Source organism: Callospermophilus lateralis, chromosome 9, assembly GCF_048772815.1.
Source record: "Callospermophilus lateralis isolate mCalLat2 chromosome 9, mCalLat2.hap1, whole genome shotgun sequence".
Classification (NCBI taxonomy): Eukaryota; Metazoa; Chordata; class Mammalia; order Rodentia; family Sciuridae; genus Callospermophilus; species Callospermophilus lateralis.
In genome coordinates, this window is record NC_135313.1 from 69,791,123 (window position 1) to 69,817,704 (window position 26,582).

Below are 26,582 nucleotides of genomic sequence, written 5' to 3' on the forward strand. Positions count from 1 at the left end.
TGCTTAAATTATTGGTCTTATCAATAGTAAATTTTTGAGTGGCTTTATAAAATTTGATTCTGGAATTATAAAGAAATTATAATGTCCTTTTTATAACAAATTTTGTTGCAAGCATTTGTATTGAAGTAGAATTATTTTAAAATCACACGTTTTTATTTGACTTTTTATTTTCATTTTTATATCAGTTAACACTTTATTGACATGTAAAGTCTCATTTTTAGCCTCATTTTGCATATATTTTGAATTCATGTTGTTTTAGAAAATCTACTTTTGTTGGAATTCTTTCATAATTCTTAACATCAACAACTAACAAACTTTTATGATCCACTGTTAAGATTCAGTGGATTGCAAGTAGCAATGACAACAAGCTCAAGCTAGCTTAAAGCAGAAGGGAAATTAGAACCCTAGAAATAGGGAAAGAGCTGAGCCTCCTAGGGAATGGAGGTCAGGAACCCAGAGATGTTCCCTTCCACCTGTTTTTCCCTGTGTATCTACACTCTATTCTTTATATACTTTCTACTTGTCTCTGCATATAGTGGTGTTTGGTGTCTCTTCAACTTTTACTTAATAGATGTAAGTGGAGATGAGTTAATGTTTCAGAATTTCACTTTTTGTATTCTTAGACTCTGATGGATTTAGCCTGAGTCAGATATACAACCTCTAGACCAATTAGAGGAAAATGATTTTATGACTGCCAGGGGCCTACATTTGTGGGTTTGTGATAGAAAGAACATGCTATTTTAGAGACAAAAGAATTTATTGTGAGGTGGGGAAGATACTGAATGGTCTATACTACATATTAAGCTAATTTGATTTATTGTAAGTAGAGCGTATCTATATTTACATCTTCTTAAGTGCACAGCCTTTCATAAAATGAACAAAAAAGCAGACTCTCTAGAGGCCATATTTTAAATTATATTTCTGTTTGATTTGGTTAAAGTAATAACTTAGTTAGAACATCAACTATTTCATTAAACTGTTCCTATAGCCAGGCACCGTGGCATATGCCTGTAATCCCAGTGGCTCAGGAGGCCAAGGCAGGAAGCTCACAAATTCAAGTTCAGCCTCAGCAACTTAGCAAGACCCTGTCTCAAAATAAAAAAAAAAATAAAAAGGGCTAGGGATGTGACTCAGTGGTTGAGTGCCTCTGGATTCAATCCCTGGTACAAAAAATAAATAAATAATAATTAATTAAATTAGAGATGTCAGCAATTAAAAATTTGAAACTGAATTTTTAAAGTTATAGTGAAGTGCTTGTTAATTAATAGTTTTGTATAGTTTCTCTGAGGTGGCCCCTTGTACTTGATATTTCATAATGCAGGAAGACAGAAACTGCATTTAATCTAAAAACATCTAATTTTTTACATTCTTCTATTTCACAATAGGGGAAAGAAAATTTCTTCCCTTCAGAAAGACAGTTTTCAATACATAATATTTGAATATAAACAGAAAAACAAGCATCACCAGGCTATTACTACTTGACTTCCTAAATATTTCTTACAAATTAGTTCTAATGACTATGAACAGGGTTTAACATTTACATCTAAAATTAGAATTCTTATCATTTACTGTTTTTTTCTAGATGACACTGAAAAAGAGGTCAAACAAGTCAAAAGTTTTAAATGTCCATCTCCTGTTCTAAATACTCCATGGATATCATTTCAGAACTCTTGCTATAATTTTATGATAACAAAGAATAGACATTTGGCAACAACACAGGATGAAGTTCATTCTAAGTGCCAGAAACTGAGTAAGTATATTATACTGTTATTATATTTTGTATCATACTAATTTAAAAAAAACTGTTATGAATATTTCTAATTAGCACTAGTAATTTGATTTAAAAATATTTATCTCCTTATTTCCACATTATGAATGACAATATATAAAATTTTGTGTTTGGTTCAAATGACAAGTATTAAATAAATTTCTTTGTTCATCCATTTGAGAACTAGTCTGTCTTTGTATGTGTTATCAAGATGGGTTCATCTTAAGGAAAAGAGATGATACTAGAGAGCAGAGAACTGAATGTCAAACAAGCTAGAGAAAAGGAAAAGTGAACAAAAGGTTAGTTCAAGTGGTCAAAAGCTTAGAAATAGCACTGAGTAATAGCCATGCTTAAAAGAAATGTACATTTTTACACTTTTAGCTCTCAAGACTTGAGATACTTCCTATGAAATCCATTGAGGATTTATGACTTCTATATGATAGAACTTTTGGAACTGTGAACATTGTGGGAAGTATCTTTGGAAAATATCAAACCATTATTCCCTAAAGTGTTCTCTGTGTAACATTAGTCTTGAGAGATGTCCTTCAAAACAGATTGAGAAACACTAGACTCCAAAACTTCTTGTTTGACATTCTCCAAGTCATGAGCCTATTTTAATACTGGCATAAGTGAACTAGTTTATCTCTGTTTAAACCACTGTTTGAAAATATTTTATCCATGTAGATCTTGTCTGAGATGGCCCCTTGCCAATTTCCTGAATTACATTTTAGAAATACTAGACTTTGGGGCCGGGGTTGTGGCTCAGTGGTAGAGCGCTTGCCTAGCACATGTAAGGTGCTGGGTTTGATCCTCAGAACCACATAAAAATAAACAATTAAAATAAAGGTATTATGTCCAACTACAACTGGAAAAAAAAAAAACTATAGACTTTTTTTTTTTTTTTAACCCTAATAGGAAGTTGTCTTACAGTCCATTTTAGAGGCTTTTTTTTTTTTTTTTTTTGGTACCAGGGATTGAACTCAGGGGCACTCAACCACCTGAGCCACATCCCCAGTTCTATTTTGTATTTTATTTAGAGACAGGGTCCCACTGAATTGCTTAGTGCCTTGCCATTGCTGAGGCTGGCTTTGAACTTGCAATCCTTCCAGCCTCCCCAGCTGCTGGGATTATAGATGTGCACTACCATGCCTAGCCAAAGGCTTTTTTTTTATTACAGAGTAATCTCTTGATAATATGTCATTAATGTAGGTGGATTTGTGCCACCTGGATGACGAGCTCTAAATGAGGAAAGTTAAATGAATCGATGTCTAAAGTTGTTTACTTGGATACTAGTTTTCCACTACACTGTAGGACCACATTTAATATTTAAATGTTTGAATATTTAATTTATTCATTTTAGTATAATGAGATAGCTTCAGTTTTGTGTCTTTCTAATTTTTCAATATTGCATATGTTTTGAAGAATATTAAATTGGGGAATAAAACTTTCTAAATTTGTCAAACAAAATAAAATGTTCTGGATAATTAATTATTAAAATTATCAACTTTATTATTTAACAGATTCACAATCACACATGTTGAGTATTCGAGATGAAAAGGAGAATAACTTTGTTCTTGAACAACTTTTATACTTCAATTACATGGCTTCATGGGTCATGTTAGGAATAACTTATGAAAGTAAGTTGTAAATCTGCCAATTTTCTCTGTTTATATTAGCCCTTCATTATAGCCTTCTTGTCAGACTGTAGAAGTCTAGTTCTTCAAAGTATGTGATTTATCAATATATAAAAAATATAATTACACAGGGGTTGGGGATATAGCTCTGTGGTAAAACCCTTGCTTAACATGTATGAGGCCCTGTGTTTGATTGCTAGTATTGCCAAAAATTTTTTAAAGCATAACTGTGTACTTGATATAACTTATACACATACCAAGATAGTTTTTATGTCTCTGCTAATGCCATTGTTATACCTTTACCACCAAGCTAAGAGTTAAATAGTAGAAAAAAATTTCTGTCCTCCACTCTTCCTTCTGGAAACTCAAGACTAACTAAAAATGACACACTCACATATAAATCTCTAGTACTTACTTTATGTCTCTACTAACTATGTGGATTGAATGACAACAGAATCACACTTTTATTAATGTTTCACCTTTGGGTTTATAGCAGTGGCTTGGGGTAGGCATAGGGTAATAAGCAACAGGAAAACAACATCCCTGGTCTTACAGTGGAATAGAATATTTAAAAATAGGACTAAACACCACTAATCCAAAATTTGATTGATGAGAAATTTTTAAAAACACTGCATCTAATATAGAGGACACAGGACCAATTTAGAAAGTTACTCAGAGGTAAACTGAAAATCATGAAAGTTATGTAGTTACACAAAAGAAAATCTTTCTGTGGGCACAAAATATGGAAAACATACATTTCACCTAGAAGGGGGCACAGGACAAGAAGCCAGAAGTACGGTAGAAAAGAAAGCTGTTACTCAAATCTGACTTTTTTTTTTTTTTTGTAGTTGTAGATGGACAGCATGCCTTTATTATATCTGCTTATTTTTTATATGTGGTGCTGAGGATCGAACCCAGTGCCTCACATGTGCAGGCGAGTGCTCTGAGCCACAACCCCAGCCCAAATCTGACCATTTTAAAAAATGTATGCTTTTTTTTTTGCTAACCTGACTGCTTGTTAGGGTTGCCACCATTTTCTTTAAATGTTTATTTATTTATTTAAATGTGAGTTAATGAAGATTAAACTGTGAAGCAATATGTAAGCCTTGGTCTGAAAGTTGAGGATGAGTTAGTTCATCATAGTAGGACTTAATTGGCCCAGTGCTTTTCTTCAATACCATGTGAGTACATTTAAATTTTAGGGGTAAGAAAAAAATGGAGAAAAACATGATAGAATAGACTTTGCCTGAAAGTGACTGAAGAAACAACAGTCTTGTATTGAGCATTAGAAAACAAACCCAGGATTCAGAGATTGAAATTGTGTACTCAGATGTCATTTGTAGTTATATCATCAGAAACAACAGGAAACATATTCTAAGTTCTATAAAAGATGGTGGCATGTGATGGACATCATTATCCAAAGTACATGTATGAAGACACGAATTGGTGTCAGCATACTTTATATACAACCAGAGATGAAAAATTGTGCTGTATATGTGTAATAAGAATTGTAATGCATTCCACTGTAATTTATTTTTTAAAAAATAAAAAAAAACACATAAAGCACATTAAAAAAAGTGTTTTCATATCCAAAGACTACAGGTTATCTAAACTTTTATAAAATGTATAGGTAACAAAAATTTTACTAAAATATATAGACATATGAAGAGACATAGAAGGATTTTTTCCAAACACTAAATTTGGTTTAAATTTAATTTTTCCTGACTTAATTAATATCCATAAGTCACTGTTTTTAGTTACTTTAGAATACTTACAGAATATTTAATTGTATATAGCACTTATAAAAGAGCTTTGGTTTTTAAAACCTTCTGATTTTTCCACAGTGGGGCCTTGAATAGAAATTACTGAGTCAATGTGCAGCTGAGAGATACTACCGGCTAGGTGAAAAAGTGACCTTTCCTCATGGCAACTTTAGAAATATATCACTGCCTGTTGTATTGTTTAGAAAACTGGTAACTTTTGAAGATCCAAAAAAGGAAAAGGAACTGGGAAACTAAGGTGTTATAAAGCAACAAGTAAGAACCAAGTCACACGCACAGCCTTGGGGTGTGACCTCTTGGTGCCAGCCAGTGCTTAGGTGTATTGCTTGCTCTGGGAGATGTTAATCAGTGAAAGGTAGAAGTGACCAGGACTGCAGTGGGTATGGTAGATAAGGATGGCATCACTTTTCATTCCAGCCTATAATTTTAACAAACTTAGCATCTTTTTTTTTTCGAACTGTTTATTGAGACATGCCTGTACCATATAATCCAGCCACTTACAGTGTATAGTTTAATGACTTTTAATACAGTCACAGAGTTGTGCAGCCATCACTGTCTCCAAAAGAAACACCTTACCCATTAGTATTCTCTTCCCACCCCTCCCCATTCCTTATCCGTCTCAGGACTTCAGCAACCACCAGTCTACTGTTGGTCTCTACAAATTGCCTATTCTAGACAATTCATATAAATGGTGTCATACAATATGTGATATTTGGGGGACTGGCTTCTTTCACTTTAGCATCAAGCTTTCAAAGTTCATCCATATTGTAGCATGTATCAGTATGTCTTTCCTTTCTGTGGCCAAATAATGTCCCATTCTATAGGTATACCATATTTTATTTCCGTTCATTAGCTGGTGGATAGTCAGGTTGTTTTTACATTTTTGGTTATTAGGAATAATGCTTCTCTGAACATTCATGTGTAAGTTTTTATGTGTACATGTTTCTATTTCACTTGATTTACACCTCAGGTATATAATTCCTAATAAAATATATAAACCCCCTGTCAGATAAATGATGTGACAATATTTTCTCCCATCACTTTCCTGATAACACAAAATTTTTTTGTTTTGATGTAGTATGATTTATATATTTTTCCCTTCACTACTTGTGCATTCTAAGAAGGCTTTTCATATTCTAGGGTCATGAAGACTTATTTCTGTGTTTTATTATAAAGGTTTGATAGTTTTAGCTCTTACATTTAGGTCTGTAGCCTATTTTGAGTTAATTTTGTGTTTGTGTATGTGTGTGTGTGTGTGTGTTGCTAGGGATTGAATCCAGGCCTTGTGCATATGAAGCAAGCACTCTACCAACAGAGCTATATCCCCATCCCTTTGAGTTAATTTTGTATGTGGTGACAGCATGGGACACAACTTCATTAGTTTTTGCATGTGGATATCCAGTTGTTCAGCATCAGTTTTTTGAGAAAACTATAGTTTCCACATTGAATTGTCTTATCTTTCTTTAAATTCATTAACCATGAGTAGTCATAATTCTGTAGAGCTTATGCCCAGAGAGAATATTTCTGTCATAATTTTGTAATATATCCATTTTTTTATAAAATAGTTGTTAATTCCTATTGCAATTAAATACATGTCAGAGAAATGGATATTTCACAAAAAATAATAAAACATTAAGTTATTGAAGGATGGAATTATAGGTAAATTTTGATCTTAATGTTTATAATTTATATTTTCCAAATTAGAAATAAGCATGATTTACTGTTATAATCAGAAACTATTTTAAAGAGATATACATAATCATCCAACCTTTTAGAAGGAAGGAAAAGGAGACAGAAAAATAAGTTGTTTGAAATATTAACCCCGTTGTAAGTTTTGATTTAATCTCTAAGCATAGTAAAAATATATACCTTTCTAGATAATTCTCTGATGTGGTTTGATAAGACCATGCTGTCTTATACACACTGGCGAGCAGGAAGACCCACTGTAAAAAATGGCAAGTTTTTGGCTGGGTTGAGTACTGACGGCTTCTGGGATATTCAGACCTTTAATGTTGTTGAAGAAACACTCAATTTTTACCAGCACAGTATTCTTGCTTGTAAAATTGAAATGGGTAAGTATGCAAAGGTGGGTTTCCATTCCAAGGAAGGAGAGTGTAAGGCAAGCTGCGCAGGTGGGAATCATGCACCTGTGCAGTGAGCTTCATTCAGTCCCAGGACAGGTGCTGCACAGGTTACAGAGGAGGAGAAAGCCTGGGGCCCCGGTGCCCTGGCCTCTTCCTGAAGGAGTAAAATGTAGGTGGAGAGACATCATTAACCTCTTTGTCGAAGGGAGGATAGTGTCAGATTTTTTGGTACAAACAAAAGAGCTAAACAAAAACAGGAATAACGAAAGCAAGGAATGCCTCCGGGAGGAAGTGACACTTGGTTGGGCCTTAAAGGATGGAGAAGAAAAAAATAAGAAAATAAGAAGGAATGTTTGGGTAGAGATTTGACATTCCAGGCAAAATTAATGTCTCTTGTCCTTGCCTAATCCTTAAATAAACCCATTTTGAAATGCATGTTTAAATTTTCACCGCTGAAGACTGCTCTCAGCTCTCAACCTGCTCTCAGCTCTCTGCTGTTACAGAGCACATCACAGTTGCATCCTGGCTGATCACCTCCCCTCATAGTGCTGCAGAAGAGCATCCTGGCATCCTCTCTTATCAGTTACTGGGAGTCCATGTAAATTTTTGCGACCTCATACACCAGCCTCTCTTCCCTATTTCTAGGCCTCCTCCCAGCCCCCATCTGCTTCCCATTCTTGCTCCTTAAGCATTTTTTTCCTCCACTTCTTAAATTGTCTCCCTATGTAGAGTACATCCAGCATCATATTTGTACCTTTGTTTATTTTTTCTTCCTGCCAAGAAGCTTTTCATTTTCTTCTCTTTTTTCATTTTTTAATGAAGTTTTCATTTTAGAATAGCTTTATGAAAAGCTGCACAATATATAATCACAACCACTCACCCCTGATGACATTAGCATCGCATATCTGTCACAATGAATAAGCCAGTGTTAATACATTGTTATTAGCTAAAGTCTCTACATTATTTCCTTAGTTTTTACCAAATGCCTTTTTCTGTTGACGATTCTATCCAGGATGGCACATTGCATTCAGCTATCACATTCCTTTAGCCTCCTCTTGGCAGTGATGTTTCCTCAGACTTTTGTTGTTTTTGACGACCTTGACGGTTTTCAGGAGCACTGTGGTGTGTTTTGTAGAAGATCCCTTAGTTGGTTTGGCTGATGTTTTTCTCGTGATTAAACTGGAGCTTTGAGTTAGTAGGGGGCCTCAGATGTAAGGTGCTGTTTTCATCATGGCATGAATGGTACAAGCAATATGTCTTATCACTGTAGATTTTAACCTTAATAGCTTGGCCCAAGGTAGTATTTATTAGGTTTCTCTACTGTGCAGTAGCCTTTCCCCCTCTCCACGCTGTACTCTTTGTAAAGGAGTTACTGTGCGCAGTCCACACATATGGGATAGACTGTTATCCTCTATCTTCCTGAGGAGGGAGTATCTATATGAATTACTTGGAATTCTGCATAAGAGATCTGTCTTCTTCCATTTAAAACTTGGTCATTTATTTATACATATTTTATTTTTTATTTTATGTTTTATGTATTTTATTTATATATTTACATTTATTTATGCCTCATTTACTTCTGATTATTTGTTTTTAGTACTTCCTTGTCGCCATACTTCTTTTTATTCTTACTTTTGCCTCACCTTCTAGTCCTAGGGTGCACTCCTGGTTGTTTGCTCTTTCCTCTAGCTGCAGTGTCCCTTTGAAATAGCCTCATCATTGTGGGGTTTTGTTGCCTATTGCTTGTTTTTTCAGCGCTTCCTTACTTTCTGGATAACTTATTTCTCTTTAGTCTTAATTTCCCCTGATTTTCCAGACCTGGTTTTCCAAGCAGGCATGAATACAGATAAATCTCTCCTTCACAGTCAGTCTCACATATCCTAGTGGTTAGCAGTTTTGTCATAATTTCAGGTATTGCTGTTTTCTGTCTCCAAATATTACATGAGCTTCTTAAATAAAGACAATGTTTATGCCTTTAAAAAAAAATCAACCAGACAACTATAATATGTAAGAGTCTATTATATGTTCTGTGGCAATAGAAAAATAAAGTATGCTTTTGACTACCCTTATGTATAATGAAATCAGTTTAATTTTTTAATGGTTGCATGTCATTTTATCCAAAATATGTATTTCAAATAATTTAAATTTAATTACTAACACTTATTTTAAATGTTCCAGTTGATTACAAAGAAGAACATAATACTACACTGCCACAGCTTATTCCATATGAAGATGGTATTTATAATGTTGTTCAGAAAAAGCTAACATGGTATGAAGCATTAAAGACGTGTTCTCAAAGTGGAGGTCATTTGGCAAGTGTTCATAATGAAAATGGCCAGGTCTTTTTGGAAGATATTGTAAAACGTGATGGATTTCCACTGTGGGTTGGGCTCTCAAGTCATGATGTAAGTCTTGATTTGTTTATCAAATCTGTTACTTTGAAGGTTGGAAACTTGACATTAGATATTAACTCAAAGCACAATATCAGATTAAGTCCTAGAACCCCATCATGGAACAAGTAAAAAATTATATTTGTAGAATGCACTGGGGTAAATGGCCGCCATTCCAAGCACCCAGGGATCCATTTCTGAACAGTACCTCTGTAGCCTCTTTGGGGCTGACCAGTTGCAAAGCTGGTGAAAAGGAAGTAAAAGCAGAAAAATCTGAATTTCAATACTAATAACTGTCTTCCATTTCTACTAGTTGATCATGAGCATCTTATTTAGCCATTGTAACCCAATTTCCTCATATGTAAAATCAGGGTAATAATATTTTCATTGAGATGTTAACACAAGAATTTATGTAAATTGCCAGGTAAATTTCTCAACACAGGTGGGACTTATAGGAACACTTTCTTCCCACTTTTCTGCTAGAAATTAGCACCACTTAAGATTAATGTTCTGCTGATAAATGTATCAGTGCCACTGTTTTAATTTTATTAATTAATGTAGTTTTCCCATTTTGATTTTCTTGGGAAGTTTTTTCCTTTTCTAGCCCTGCTGTTTGATGTGGAAATTGTAGCCAGACACAAACCACAAACCCATAAAACACAAAAAAATAATATTTAGAGCAATATGAAGATTGGGAATATAAATATGTAATTATGATAAGTGAAAGATACTGCATGTCATTTAATTTCAAGTGTTATGTAAAACTCATCCTTTAAAAAAAAAAATCCATAAATTTAAATTCTTACCTAAATAATTCCAGAGCAAAAGTCCCAAATCACTACATCAAAAGTAAATTTCTGATTATATAGATCTAATATGTCCAGATCTATAGTATATATCTGGAACTGTGATATTTGTGAGCAAATAATTAGCATTCCATTCTAATACTTTTTTAAGTATGTATATTGTTCTTTATGTCATATTTGAAGGCATACATCTAAGCTTAGATTGTCTCCATTATTCTTAAAACAGGGAAGTGAATCAGGTTTTGAATGGTCTGATGGCAGTGCACTTGACTACATCCCATGGAAAGGCCAAAAATCTCCTGGAAATTGTTTGGTCTTGGATCCAAAAGGAATTTGGAAACATGAAAACTGCAACTCTGTTAAGGATGGTGCTATTTGCTATAAACCTACAAAAGGTAAGATTCTATTTTTAATAGCTGTTTTACTAAAATATGGCATAATTTTTGCACATAATTACTCACAGAAAATATTCATAGATTTTAAATAAGGCTTATCCACAAATTCTACAAAAAATATTTTGATACTTTGTGGATGAAAACGAATATCATATTTCTCCCGGGGAATTTGTCTGCAAAGATTTTCAGTCATTCTATTACTAGAAAAATTTTATTCTAGAATCTGTGAATTCTAGTTTCATATAGCATTGTTGTTTAAAGGCTGAGATACTCCTTTAAAGATACAATCAAGAACTGACCTGTCATTTGTTAAGACACAGAAAATAAGTGGATTTTTTTTTTTGAGAAAAACAATTGGAACACATGAGAAACATGATAAAGCATAGAGAAATTTGTCTCAGAGAAATAGACTTTACAAAATGAAGGAGAATGATAGCATGATCACACAAGAGTTCTGTGCTGTTCTGGATTGGATAGTAACCCACACCAAATTCCTGTCTACTCAGAATTTCAGAACGTGATCCTCAAGAAATAGTCTTTGTAAATGTAGTTGGAATGAGGTCATACTGGATTACAGTGGGCCCTAAATCCTTTGGCTGGTGGATTTGGGCCCACTGTAATAAGGGACAACACAGACCCACAGTGAAGAAGCCATGTGAGGACAGAGGCAGTGATAACAGTGACAGAGCTGCAAGCCAAGGATTGTCAGCAACCACCAAAAGATAGCACAAAACAGATTCTCCCACAGAGCCTCCACCAAGAACAGCCCAAATACCATCTCCATTTCAGACCTCTGGCCTCCATAACCATGAGTGAATAAACCTCTGTTGCATTAAACCTCAAAGCTTATGGAAATTTAGTATAGCAAACCTAGAAAACTAATACAAGAGCCAACTTTAAAGAATGGATCTTCAAAAACCCAGAAAGTAACACATTAGTGAAGATGTGGGAAAAAATGGAAACTTTATGCATCATCAGTAGGAATATAAAATGGTGTAGCCACTGTACATAATGGTATGGTAGTTCCTCAAAACTTAAAGATTACCATATGATCCAGCAATTCCACTTCTGAATATACACTTGATAGGACTAATAACAGGGACTCTAATAGGTATTTGTATAACCATGTTCATAGCAACATAATTCATAATAACCAAAACATGGCAGCCACCCAACTGTCCATCAGTACATCCATTCATCAGTGGATAAGCAAAGCATGATGCTCACACACACATACACACATAGGAATGTTATTCAGCCTTGAAAAATTTTTACACATGCTACAATATAGCTGAACCTTGAAAACCATATATTAAATGAAATCAGTTGGTCATAAAAGGACAAATATTGTATTATTCTACTTACATGAGCTACCTGGAGTTCTTAAATTCACAGAAAGTAGAATGGTGATTATCAGGATGTAGAGAAGATGGAATTTGGGGAACTATTGTTTATGGGTACAGAGTTTCAGTTTTGCAAGATGAAAAACTTCTAGATATGGGTAGAGTTGATGGTTGCCAAAAAAAATGTGAATGTACATAATATCTCTGAACTGTACATTTAAAAATTGTTAAGGTAGTAAATTATATGTTGTATATATTTTACCACAACTTAAAAAATAAAAAACCACTTGTATCTTGTTGAACAGAAATATAACAGGGGCTGGGCTCAGTGGCTTGCCTAGTATTCACAAGGCTCAGGTTAGATCCACAGCATCAAACACCAAAAAGAACATTACAAACTTAACACAATGCAGACCCCTCTTTGAAAGAGAATTCAAGAATAGGAAACAAAACTTCATGAAGAACAGGAAGCAAAAACAATGTATGTAACCCAAGGCAGACCAGTTTCAGACAATACTAGAAACAAATAGACTTTGAAGATAAGTTATCTTCATATGTTCTCAGTATGAGAGGAAATTTAAAAAAAAAAACTTAGAAAAGTCCACCAGTCCTACTGATCTCATGGTATCCAGGGGTTCCACATGCTTTGGATCAAATGAAACAACACGCAGCTAAGCCAGCGTGACAATGAAGTAATCCATGATATTCCTTTGGCAAACCAACTATTTTAACAAAGTAGTAGAAGAAAGAACTTACTAGTAATATCTCCTTGAACCACCAGTATTAATGAGGAGTTGTCAGAAGATAACTGACTGAAACCAGGTCACATACTTGACTCAAATAATCTGTACCCCACCAATGTGATGTTGGCAATTTACTTTTTAGTTCTGGTATGCTCCCTCTGTTGGAGTTAATAATGGACAATAACAGCACAGCTTCATTGCATAGGTTTCTTGGGGTACTTAGCACAATTAAAAATCAAATGTTTTAAGTGGAATTGAAGGGAATTTTAAGACATACCTACCCTTTGGCTTGAGAGATATTTTACTGTGCTGATATATTTGTAAACCAAATTACCAAGTTTTTACTTGTGAGTATGACTTCTAAAGATAGTTTTTATATGTGTCTAGGCAAACAAAGGACTTATATTATCAAAATTAAAGAGAATTCAAGGGGGCTGGAGTTGTGGCTCAGTTGCAGAGCACTTGCCTACCAAATGTGAAGCACTGGGTTCCATCCTCAGTACCACATAAAAATAATAAATAGAGGCAATATGTCCACTTACAACTAAAAGAATGAAAGGAAGAACTTTAGTTATTACCTTCAGAGTATTTCAAGCTTACCCCATCTATATTTGTTTCTTTTCCCAGTCTTCCTTTTTAGTTGTTTTTACTTCAGTCTAAAATCGTCTTATTGGCTGAGTATTTTTCTCCTTTATTGTCTAGGTTTTAAAAATGTTATCACGAAAAGCTAAGTATAATGTGTATTCATAGATTGTGCTGTGTCATATCAAGATAGATGCTTCTTACCCACCAAAGCAACAGTTTTAAATAGTGACATTTAATTAAGTTTGGAAAGGCAGTGTTTTCTCTATGCCTTATTACTGCTGTGTCTAACATTTTTATAGCTAAAGAGCTGTCCCCTCATCCATACTCCTCAAGATGTCCAACAGTAAAAGAGAACGGGTCACAGTGGATCCAGTACAGGGATCACTGTTACATGGCTGACCAGGCATTGCACAGTTTTTCAGAAGCCAAGCAATTGTGTTCAGAACTTGGTGAGTTAAACTCCATTGATTGTTTTTGACTCAATAATTTCATTCCTAGAAATTTTTCTTAAGGAAATGATTTGAAATAATGATTTTATTTTGGACAATATTTTTAAAGTATCCACCATTTTATAATGGTATTATAAACTCTCTGCTCAGTGGATAGAGACATGGTTAAGTATTTTATGATGTAAGAGCTCAATACAATTTTGGAATAGTCATTAAAAATTATCAGTGTAAGATGTCATGTACCCAGGAATCTCCTCTTCCATAACGTATTTTCACATGCAGATAAGAATATATTCTCTAGACATAATCTTTGGCTTGGTATTACATAAACATTCTACAAATTTTATAACATTAGCATTTATCTTTATGTATATGTCATTTACAAAATGCAAATATCTTCTTAAAATGTGACTTCCATCTTTAATGGATTGGTATTCCACAAAGAGAGACCTCAAAGTTACAACTTTTTAGTAATATATGGGAAAACAGTTTGGTCTCATTATTGTATTATTGTATTGTATTGTATTATATTGTATTGTATTATTGTATTTCAAATGACATACCTGTTATAGAAGGATGGGAAACAACATCTATATTTGGCTGCAGTTGAGAGCCAAATTAATAGTGGATTGAACTAGTTAGGAGTTTAGTTCTCTTATATGTAGAAGTCCAGAGTCAGTCCAGGACTTGAATAGTGGTTTTGTTCCACCTTCCTTAGGGACCCGAGCTTCCTTCACCCCTCGGTTATGGTCCTTATCTCATACAGACTAAGAGCTAGAGCTCCAGTTAGCATATCATTTCTTAATGCGTATTTTAATGGCAAAAAAACCTGAATAAAGGCAGCCAGAAAAAAATTTTAATTATCAATGTAAAAATAAGTACATAGAACATAAAAGTAGAAGTAAATAAAAAATTCTAGGTGAACCACGCACACACAGTGGTGCACATGTGCAGTCCTAGTGATGTGGAGGCAGAGGCAGGAGGATTACAAGTTTGAGGCCAGTCTCAGCAACTTATCAAGAAGACCTTGTCTCCAAAATAAAATTTTTAAAGGGGTGGGTAATGTACACCTGTAATTCCAGTAGCTCAGGAGACTAAGGCAGGAGGATTGCAAGTTCAAAGCCAGCCTCAGCAACTTATTGAGGCTCTAAGCAACTTAGTGAGACCCTATCTTACGTTTAAAATTTTTAAAAGGGGGCTGGGGATGTCGTGTACTGGTTAAGCACCCCTAGGTTCAATCTCCAGTACAAAACAAAACAATAACAACAACTAAACAAGCTAAGTAAACTGTTAAGTAAAAATTATAACAATAAGATAGTTTTTAATATAACTAGCTATGCTTAAATAAAAGGGGTAAGAAGCAAATTTTTTCAAAAAATTGACTAAGTAGTAAATAAAAAATTACAGATCATCCATTACTTATTTATTAATTAAGTAAGCTTAGCCTGGCCAGGATAACAAAATCAAAACATGTGATGTCCATCATTCTGAATAGGATCACCACACATCCTCAGAGCACCGTGATAGGACTTTTGTCCTCAGGTTTCGATATTTTAGAAAGAGCAGCAATGATTGTCTCCCTCTCAGAATAAATTTAGCCTAAAGTTAATATGTAAAATGACTTCTAGGGCAACAACCTAGAATATTTTAAAGATAGAAATTATTTATCTGTATCCTTGGGTAGCAATTTAGCCAGGCAAATTATATTTAGCTAATTTATTTGCTAACTCTTATGAAGACACTGGTTAATTAAAAAGTCTCCTAGTTACTGTTTAACTACATAATGGAAACTTTTGTGTTGGAACTGTTATGTGTTACCGATGTATATACATGATGGGAACTATTATAAGCTGAATATATGCTCTGGAAGTCAGAAGCCACTTCCTTATAAGGGAGAAAATAGAAAAATTTAATGTAAACAGAGTGTGTGGATTAAGCATTAAACTGTTGAAATTGACTGGGTTCAAATCCCACCTCCCACACACTTCCACTAACTTAGTGGAAGTCATACAAGTATTTCACTTTTCACATCCAAACAGTGAGAATGAAAATAGCACTTACTTCAAAGGTTGGTGTAGTTTGGACTGTAGGAATGTGTGGAGGGAGATCATGTATGCAAAGTTAGCACAGCGCCCTGCAAATAGTGAACTCTCTTACACTATTCTTATTATTAAAAGATTAAGACGGACTTTCTAATTCTATAACTAGCTAACTATGTAAACCTTAACAATTCAATTTCCTTGAGTCTCAGTTTCCTAGTCAGTAAAATAGTGACAATATCTTCCAGCATGGTCTATCGAGTTATATATTAAACAAGGTAACATATAAGGCACCTGCACATTGTAGTGTTTGATAAAGGGATGAAGCCTTTCCTTTGTCCGCTCTTAAAATATTCCCCATTACAAAAGAAATACTTTAGCTCAAGTGCAGATAGGCTTGTTGCTGTTGAGGACTCTTTGATTTAATGTGGGGCTGAGTTCCAAGAGTAGCTATTACTTATTTCTGTTCCTTACCTGATGCTAGTGATAATCAGAATCTCTTTTGTAGGTTCTTCAAGAATATTCATTCATTCAATTCCATGCTATTTTTAGGAACTTAAAAGAAGTGTGATACAGTACATTTATATGTGATATTAACAGAGGGATAATGTTCCCCAGTATCCCAAACCTATTTGTGTTTAATTCCATTTTAGAAGAAGAAAATTTCAAACTAATACAAATGCTCGTTGAGGAAAGAGTGCTAAAAAATCTACAGGGTGACACATATTTCTACCAGTTATTATGACTCCTGTCCAAACACAAAGATTTTTCTTAGGCAGTTCTAAGATTTAAAAATATTGCCAGATAAATATTTTGAAGATATATGGAATTTTGCATGTAAATTTTCAATGTAGAAATGTTTCTGTTATTTTTGGAAATACTTTTAAATTTTGACATAAGTACCAATTTTTTAAACAGTCTCTGTGTAAAGCTTGAATTTTTCAGAGACATTGTTCATCCTAGATATTTTGTTCAGAAGGCTAGTTTAGAATAAATGACTTGCCAGTTTTCATAGAGCTAATTAGGTACAATTTGTTTTCTTTCAACAGATCATTCTGCAACTATTGTCACCATAGAGGATGAAAATGAGAATAAATTTGTGAGCACATTGATGAGGGAAAATAATAACATCACCATGAGAGTCTGGCTTGGATTATCCCAACAGTCTGTTGGTAAGTGACACAATTGTGTGTGCAGTGTGCCGAGAGGGTTCTATCTTGTCCTAAATACCAAGTCAGCTCTGTTAAAGAATTTCAAATGGTGGCTACGTCAGTGTTTCTCATTGATGGATAATCTAGGTCTGCTGGCTGTTGTGGAGGCTTGTAAATTTTGAATGAATATGTAATTAATTTATTAATAATGATGGAAAACATTAATGAAATAAAATGTGAGGTTGAATCAGCTAAAATTGTTCTACAGGCTTATTTCCTAAGATCCCTGAATCAACATCAGGATTTTTTTTTTCTCCTATAGCAATGCTGTGTCTTGTGTCTCCATAAGGAACCCATGATTTACTTCCCTTAGAGTCCTAGTGTCTATCACTCCTTGATTTTGCAGCTTATAACTCTTGCCTGGCATGCACAGGGCGCTGCGTTCAGCACCACATAAAAAATAAAAAAAAAATAAAGATGTTGTGTCCACCGAGAACTAAAAAATAAATATTAAAAAAAAAAAAAAAAGAAATAATACAGGGTTAGAGTGAAGTTGGAATTGATGAAAAAGAAGTTAAGCATATAAATTTGGTAGAATAGGAAGTATGTTTCACACTTTATGCAAAATTGAATTTTAAATACTTGAAATAAATATGAATTCTAAAATATTAAAAACTTCTCAAAAACTGAATGGAATCAAACTTGGCCTTCTAAATGACTTAATGATCCTGTGTTCACAGGCTTACCACAAGGGGGTGCTACCTGGGCTAAAAAAACAAACATGGAGTCAAGGGGGTGACTCCTGAGACTTCTAGGGTTCATCCTCCTCCAGCAGCATAACTTTTTTCAGTAAATTGTCTAAAGAAGGGAAGATATGATCCCAAGAAATCTCTCACAGGATAAATGTGCATGCGCCCTGCATATTAATCAAAACATCATGTTCTATAGAAGTATCCAATAGAACTTTCTACAAAGATGAAAATATTCCAGTTCTGCATTAAGATAGTATTCACCAACCACATGGCTATTGAGTTCTTGAAATGTAACATCAAGTGTAATTAAATATCTTATTTAAATTTTTTTCTGTTCATTTTTAATAGATTTCATTTTTAAATAGTGGCTCTCATAGGACAACACCATTCTAAGTAAATGAGTTATTTGAGCCACATGTTTTTAATCCAGTAATTTAGTGGCAATAATCTAGTTATATTTAATGTCCTTCTTCAGATCAATCTTGGAATTGGTTAGACGGATCAGAAGTGACATTTGTCAGATGGGAAAATAAAAGTAAGAGTGGTGATGGAAAATGTAGCATTTTGTTAGCTTCCAATGAAACTTGGAAAAAGGTTGAATGTTCACGTGGCTATGGAAGAGTTGTCTGCAAAGTCCCTCTGGGTAAGTATCAAACTTGTCCTTAAGAAATCATTCAGAGGGGCTGGGATTGTGGCTCAGCGGTAGAGCACTCGCCTAGCATGTGTGAGGCCCTGGGTTTGATCCTCAGCACCACATAAAATACTTACATAAAATAAAGATGTTGGGTCCAACTACAGCTAAAAAATAAATATTAAAAAAAAATCATTCAGAAAAGGTCAAAAAATAAATGTATGTCCAATTATGTGCTAAGTTTTTGTACTTGGTCCTGAAGTATTTATGAAGTATATCCAAAAATCTTCATTAAATCTTAGAACTTTTCTCCCTGAAAAATAGATTATAATAAACAGTAAATGCATAAGACATCTAGGGATCCCAAAGGAAGCTATTAAATAATCTAAACTTTATATAATTATTTCCTCAGAAAAATGGAAGCCACCAGAGTATTAGGGAGGTAATTTCTTTGAAAACATTTTTGAGATGTGTTTTATTTCTTAGTTTGAATATATAAAGGCTTAAAGGTCTATTTCTGAAGTTGACTTGCTTTCTTTTTCCCCACTCCCATAAAACTCATGATTAATTTTAAAACAATCTAAAGCTAAATTTAATACTTACAAATGTTCAAGGTGTCTGAAGGAAATCATAATTTGAAGTTAAGTTTAATCATGAATTAATAGATAAAATAACTATAAAATATTTTAACTTCATTTATGGAGAAAACTAAATTTTTCACATTAACATTTTAAAAGACCTAGCATAAAGCTTTCCATTTTGGTGTATAAATATTAAAGATAAAACTCCAATTGTAGGTACTTGGTATCTTTTTATGCATGCATTCATTTAGCAAATATGTCTCCTCTTTGATGTGACCTGCTCTACATGCTGGGGTGCACCTGGGAACAGACAGATCAGGTACCTCTTCTCCCAGAGTTTACAGTCTAGTAGAAGAAGATAAATAAACAAGAGGGTCAGTCTTTGCAAAAGAAGAAAATATCAGATAGTTATAAACTGTGTGACTAGGTGGATGGCTGCTTTAGATTAGGTTACGAGGGAAGAGCTGAAGACACAGAAACCGAAATCTGAAAAGTCAGCCCAGCAGAGATCAGGGGAAGGCACAGCAGGCAGAGGAACCAGGGCAGCAAACACCTAAGGCTGAATGAGCCTGCTGAGAGCTTAAGGAAGAGCTTCAAGGTAGCAGGGGCCAGACAGACTTGGAAGCAAGGTATGGGGGCAACTGGAAGATTGGCAGGGTGCATGCATGGGAGGGCAGGGGAAGTTAGAATCCTATAGGGTTAGGGTATTATAAATAAAGAGTTGTGTTTGGGTGTTTTGAGTTGTCCATATGGGGAAGAGATGGCTACATGGAAATTTCTAGTATGCAGTGGAATACGTAAGAGAGACAGGATGTTGACATAGAGACGGTATTTAAAGCCATGGGTCAGGGCTGGGTATGTGGCTAGTGACAGAATGCTGGCTCTTGGCTGCACAAGGCCCTGGATTCCATCCCTACCACGGGATGGGGATGGGCAGGATTCTAACTCTAACAGAATGAACCCATATGGGCAGCACACAGAAAAGGGGAATGCTAGGGGCTAAATGAGGTCATTCTTGAGGCTTAAATCATTTTTAAAGCAAATAATAGTATATTTGGCCCTAGATAAGTCAGACACAACAATTTACAGTTTTTAGCAATTTGCTATCAGGGAAGGATAATGTATGAGAAGTGATTCTCCCAAAAGAGTGGTAGTAAGGAACTGAAATCTATTTCCATGCATATTAGGATGCTTATTAGGATGAAACCAACAACTATGTGTAACTATAAAACAAAAAAAAAAAAAGGAAAGAAAGAAAAGTGGTGGTAAAGGAAAGTGGAAAATAATAACAGTGCTTTAATTTAATTTCTTTGGAAGAAAATTCTTACAACAACAAAAAGAATTTGAATGAAAAGAAAAACATAAATTTGAAAAGGAAGCGTTATATGTTTGATAATGAGTTTGAATTTTTTGTTCAAGCTGTGATACAATCAAATATTTATTGTCTTTAATTTGGACATGGCTTATGTATGTGACCCACACCTTAATGAACAAAATCAATAAAACATAATCATAATAATCGTAATATAATAACCACAATAACATAATAACATAATAATCATAATAATGGGTGCATTCTCTCTCCCGATGTCAAACCTTTCCCTATTCCAGGCCCTGATTATAGAGGAATAGCTATCACGTTTGTGGTGCTCAGTGTCTTAGTTCTCATCAGTGGTCTGATTTGGTTCCTCTACCGAAGAAACCGTTTTAACTTGGCAGGCTTCTCATCAGTTCGGTATGAACAAGGAGTGAATGAAGATGAGATCATGCTTCCTTCTTTCCATGAGTAAATTCTTCTAAAAGTTTTCTTATTTGCACTACTATGTTAGGAAAAATGAGCCACTTAAATTTTCCCCAATGTCATTGTTTACTATGTTCCATAGTAGACGTCTTAATTTCTTTTTTAGTTGGTTCCTTAAAATGCTGGTGTACACAGTTGTCCACTAAATGCCATGCTTTTATCTCTGGTTGATAGAATGGAAAGGACTTAAAGCTGGAACTCATCCAAATTGTCAATAGGCTAAGTTTAACTATAATGTGAATTATCTCTGTAAGAATGTGGCTGGTAACTAGGATGTGTATATAATTTAATGGCATTTTTAACATTACTTCTTAGAAAATGAAAATGAAAACTGGCACATTACTAGGTCACATATCTATCGTTTAGTTTTTAAGAGCATCTGACATAACGCAAAATTAGTACCTCAAAGTAAAAACCCAACTGCAAATAATGTCAACATTGTTTCAAAATAGTCCGTTGCAGCATTTGGGAAAAATTATTACACTGTGAGACATGCTTACTTTTTATACAGCAGAATGATGCCTGTTGGCAAGATGCTTCTTATACTACTCCAAAGATATTTCATACCAATATCATTTATATGGAAATGTTTCTTCTATTCATAATTACTCATAAAACAACAGCTTTTAAAGAAGATTTAGTACTTAGCATTTTCTAAGTCATGAGAACATTATTGTTAGATTGATTAGGAATCCTGTAGCCATGTGTTTTGTGTTTTCTAATTTAGTACATTTAACTTCCTTATAAAAGGGACTCAGCTAGGGATGAGACTGAATTTTACAATTTATGTTTCACATAGCATGTCAACTTTTGACTAGGAATTTTTTTATTACTCTGTTATCTTTTTACATGAGCTAAACAGAGGAGTCTATGAAGGAAATTATTTAACTTGCATTTGAAAAAACAAGAATTTTATAGTGAGACTCTAAACTTTATGATTATTACTAAAATGCTTAAAAATTTGAATGATTAAGGATACATTATTTGTGGTAATTTTTTCAATTTCCCCACCCAGAATATAGGTGGTATTATTAGCATCCACTACATATGGTGAATGTTTTTTCAGTGTTTAACTTATATTTGTACTTAAGAGTATTTTTGTACAAAACATAGATTTTTTTTTAAATTTAGAGTGTTTATACTATCATAAAGTTGTAAATAATTTTCTTAGACAGTTTTAATATAGTTACAATTGTCCTAAAATATTAATTGAAGTATCATTTATATCTTAATTCTCTTGACATGTGATCTATACAATTTTAGTCATTTAGAGTTTCCTCAAATAACTAAACCAACTTGATGTGAAAAGTACAGCTGTATACAGTGGTGATGCCATAATAAAGTTGCTTTATCTTTTAAGTAAAAGTATTGATTCTTTATGAAGAAAAACATCTCTAGTTTGGGCTTTCCTACGTTAGGAATATAGTTATAATGAGAAATAAAATGTTCAGTTATTTTAATCAATGCATTCTTTAACGATTTTATGAGCACTTTTTAAAGAATAAATCATTCCTACATCTCTGGATGCTTGATTTTAGTTTCCTTTTGAGATTCCTCCATTAGTATGTGTCTCGACTATGAGAATCATCAGGGATCCTTTGTATGCTCCACTTATTTCCCATTCTTTGCACTCTCTTGAGTGGGTCCTGTCTACCACCTCCTTTCTGAGGCATTTCTTAGCTCATAGTTCAATACATAGCCCAGGTTCATATTTTCAATTATTCACTGGAAGAGCTACGTGAATGTCCTTCTCAACATATCCAGAAAGCCCCTAAGGGTTTCCCTCCCTCATTTCCTCTGTTCCAGATGTCTCTAAAGAACTGAAAGACAACCCATTCCAGTCCGCCCTCACCAACCCAACTACTACATAAAGTCTGACAAAATTGATCTTTTAAAACCAGGCACCTAGAAAGTAAGTCAATAGACATAACAGTGGAAGTACAGGGGAACCCATACCAAAGTGATACTAATAATCACTTTTCCCCTCCCCAGCATTTCCCTTCCCTGATTCTAGGGCAAGATATTTTCATTATCTGGCAATTCTATGCTGCAAAGGACTACTGTAGTCTTAGGAACCCCCAATCCTGACCACACTGCTGAGATTTTTTTCTGGAGAAAGTCAGAGGTTCATATACTTTAATATTAGCCTCTTTTAATCCTAAAACCATCTTGGAGAAACAAAGACCTAATTGTTATTAATTAGCTCAACATCTTACTTAAGAAGACAAATTTAGTTCTCACAACATTTTTTTTTAAACTACATGATCTGAACCATTGTATGTAATCCCTTTATAGTCTAAATTAAAACATTCTATGTCTACATCTCAAAAGATTTAGAAAACACATATTTCTATTTCCCCCCAAGCTACATTAATCACAAGCAGGATTTAAGAAACTTCTTTTCCATTTCTCCAACCAGTGTGTCTTACATCCTCTTTCAGTTAATATGAAGACAGCATATTCTGTCTCCCCAGCTAGAAGCCCAGAAGTTATCCTCAGATCCTCTTTCTCATGTCCCCTAAGCCAGCAGTTTTCTCATTTCACATTGAACTTCTAAAAAAGAAGGTTATCTCCAGTTGCCAACTGTATTATTTTAGATCCTTATCCCCTGACCCCTGCCCTGGATTACTTGCACCTGCCTTTTCACTGGTTCCCTCATCAGCCTTTTCCCTTCATCTGATTTTTCCCCACTGAAAATACACAGCTGAAATACACAGAGAAGGACTCGCCCTCCATTTTAGGCTACAGTTACTGTTTTAGTCAGCTTTTGTGTCACTGTGAACAACTTAGAGGAGGGAAAGTCAAACTAGTATAAATTGATTAGCTTAAAACTCTCACAACCCAATCTATCTCTGAACATTCCTGCATTAACAGGAACTTTGAGGTGTGTGGGGAGGGGAGCACCTAATATCCAAACTATAATAGTTACTCATGTTTTACTATCTCAGGCCAAAGGAGTGCTCAGCAATGCCAAAACAAAGGACCTTATGTGGGCTGGTGATCAGTCCTCTGAAGAGTCTGGGTGCTTAATTCCCTGGCCAAATAACCTTGCCTTCATCCTGAACTGGGGATTGAAATCAGGGGCTTCCACACACTAGGCGAATGCTCTATTGCTGACCTACATCCCCAGCCCCTTCCCTGCTTTCTTGGAGGCAAGTTCTTGCTCAAATTTGCAATCCTCCTGCTTCAGCATCCTAAGTAACTGGGATTACAGGAGTATACCACTGCACCTGGTCCAAATAACTTTTTTGTATGATGTTGGACCAAGTTGATGTTGATCCCATCACTAAAGAACTAAGAAGTAAAGTCAGACCAAGATTAGGAAACCATTGGTGATCTTAGCCAGTGGAAATTCAACAGAATGGTGAGGCCACAATCCAAATGGAAACATGAGCTGAAACATGAAAGGGAAGTTAGGAAATGGGGAACATTAGATTTTGAGAAGATGGTGGAAATGAAAGTGTGAAGTATTTTAGGAAGTAGAGATGGGCCATAGTCAGAGGCAGAAGCAAGGTTAAAGTTTTTTCAGGATTTTTTGTTGTTGTTGTTCGTTTGTTTCCTGAAAGAGGTGGGAAAAGAGATTCAAAGGTTAAGAAGCTGAGAAAGAAAAAAGAAAAACAGTGAATCCTCATTAATAAAGTTTTGTTTCTATGTATGTATGAGTTTGTCAGGATGAACCCAACTATTATGTATAACCATAAAGCTCTAATAAAAAAATAAATACATATGTAAATAAATATATTTTGTGGCCTGAGGTGGGAGTGGAGAAGAGAACTTTTTCAATTGCATGATTTCATAGAACTGTTCATTTTACTAGTTAGCAGGGCAAGAGTCCAACTGGAATCAAGATGTGCCAATATTTAAATGCACAAGTAACTTTGGAATGATTTGCTTTCAAGTTTGGGTTTAGTAATGTAGACTCATTATTGACATATTTAATGGAAATAAAAAGTTATGCAAGACTTTTAAACTTTGGCAGACTAAACCTAGAATCATGGGAGAATACAGCAAAAGACTTGGGCTGTGGCTCATTTTTTTGGTATTTGCTATGTATCCGTGGGTAAGTCTTATCCCTGTTTTGATCTCAATTTTCTTATCAGTAAATGAGGATGGCATGCACTACATATAACACTCTATGGCTCTCCTTATGGATCCTTTTGATCAAATTTAATTGATATAATCACTCCATTTCAGACTGGACTATCAGAAGCATAAAAGTGGCTAGAAAGGATTTGAAAAGGGCTAGACTTGATTTTCTTAATACACTTTAATTTTTGGGTGTGCAAAAAGTATTGCCATATACTTCCTTACACATACACTCAGTTTCCCTATTATTAACATCTTCCATTAGGGTGGTACATTTGTTAAAATCAATAAGCTAATATTGATACATTATTTTTAACTGAAGTCCACAGTTTACTTTGGTGAGAGAAAAGGATCAGACCCTAGGAAATACATTCAGGATCCCAGTACGTAGAAGAAGACACTTTTATCAGCCTCCAGCTCCAGCCCCACTTTGCCCCCAGACAGTTCCATTTAGACCCCTGAATCATTTCCATAGCCCCCCCTTTTTTTAATAGACAAATCAGACAAGAAAGGCACATTGCCAACAGGTTACATAAGTTACATGCTCACAAGCAAATATTTATGACTGTGAGTACATATGCTGAATCAGGATGTTCATGACCTTGGCTGTGTACTAAAAACATAGCCTGCTGGGAGCCTTGGTAAGGGAGCCTAACTATAGCTACCTTGGACCTGTTTTACAATTGGGTTAATCTTTGTTTTGTAAATTCTATGGACTTTGAGAAATATATAATGATATGATCTACATTACAGCATCACAAAGAATTAGTTTCATTTTCTAAAAATCTTTTGTGTTCTACCTATTCATTCCTTTTTTTTTTTTTTCTCAGCCCTGTCAAGCCCTGGAAACCAACTTTTTTCTTTTCTTTTTTCTTTTTCTTTTCTTGTGTGTGTGTGTGCGTGTGCCCGTGTGTGCTGTGAGTGGTGCTGGGGATTAAACCCATGGTCTTGTGCATATAAGGCAAGCATTCTACCAACTGAACTGTATCCCCAGCCCCCCTGGAAACCATTTTATCTTTTTGCTATGTCCATAATTTGCCTTTTCTAAAATGTCATAAAATTGGAATCTTAGCCTGCTCAGATTGGTTTCTCCATGTCTTAGCTAGATAGCTCATTTATTTTTGGCACAGAATATTTCATTGTATGGATGTATCACAGTTTGTTTATCCATTGACCTCTTGAAAGATATCTTGATTGCTTCCAGGTTTTGGCAATCACAACCAAAGCTGATAACAAGAATTTGTGTGCAGATTTTTTCATGTATATAAGTTTGGAACTCATTTGGGTAAATACCATGGATTTGTGATTGCTGGATTGTATGGTAAGAGCATTTAGTTTTGTAAGAAGTTGACAGACTGTCTTCCACAGTGGCTATACCATTTTGAAATCCCACCAACAATGAATAAGAGTTCCTATTGCTCCACATTTTCACCAGAATTTATTGTTAACATTCTAGATTTGAGCCATTCTAACAGATGTGCAGTAGTATTTAATTTCTATTTTAATATGCAACTCTCTAGTGACATTTGATGTTGAGCATCTTTTCCTACTCTTATTTGCCAC

At 34.6% G+C, this 26,582-nt stretch overlaps 1 protein-coding gene across 2 annotated transcripts in view; it reads left to right on the plus strand.

Annotated features, from left to right (window-relative positions):
* Ly75 (lymphocyte antigen 75) overlaps positions 1-21,116 on the plus strand; it is a 92,464-nt gene extending 71,348 nt beyond the window's left edge. For both annotated transcript variants that reach the window (XM_076865759.2, XM_076865758.2), the window contains exons 27-35: positions 1,583-1,750; positions 3,289-3,405; positions 7,061-7,255; positions 9,446-9,672; positions 10,690-10,858; positions 13,829-13,978; positions 17,067-17,189; positions 18,396-18,563; positions 20,744-21,116. In XM_076865759.2, the coding sequence (XP_076721874.2) occupies positions 1,583-1,750; positions 3,289-3,405; positions 7,061-7,255; positions 9,446-9,672; positions 10,690-10,858; positions 13,829-13,978; positions 17,067-17,189; positions 18,396-18,563; positions 20,744-20,922 (1,496 nt within the window). In that variant the 3' untranslated portion in view covers positions 20,923-21,116. The remainder of the gene's footprint in view (positions 1-1,582; positions 1,751-3,288; positions 3,406-7,060; positions 7,256-9,445; positions 9,673-10,689; positions 10,859-13,828; positions 13,979-17,066; positions 17,190-18,395; positions 18,564-20,743) is intronic.
* The last annotated feature ends 5,466 nt before the right edge of the window (positions 21,117-26,582 follow it).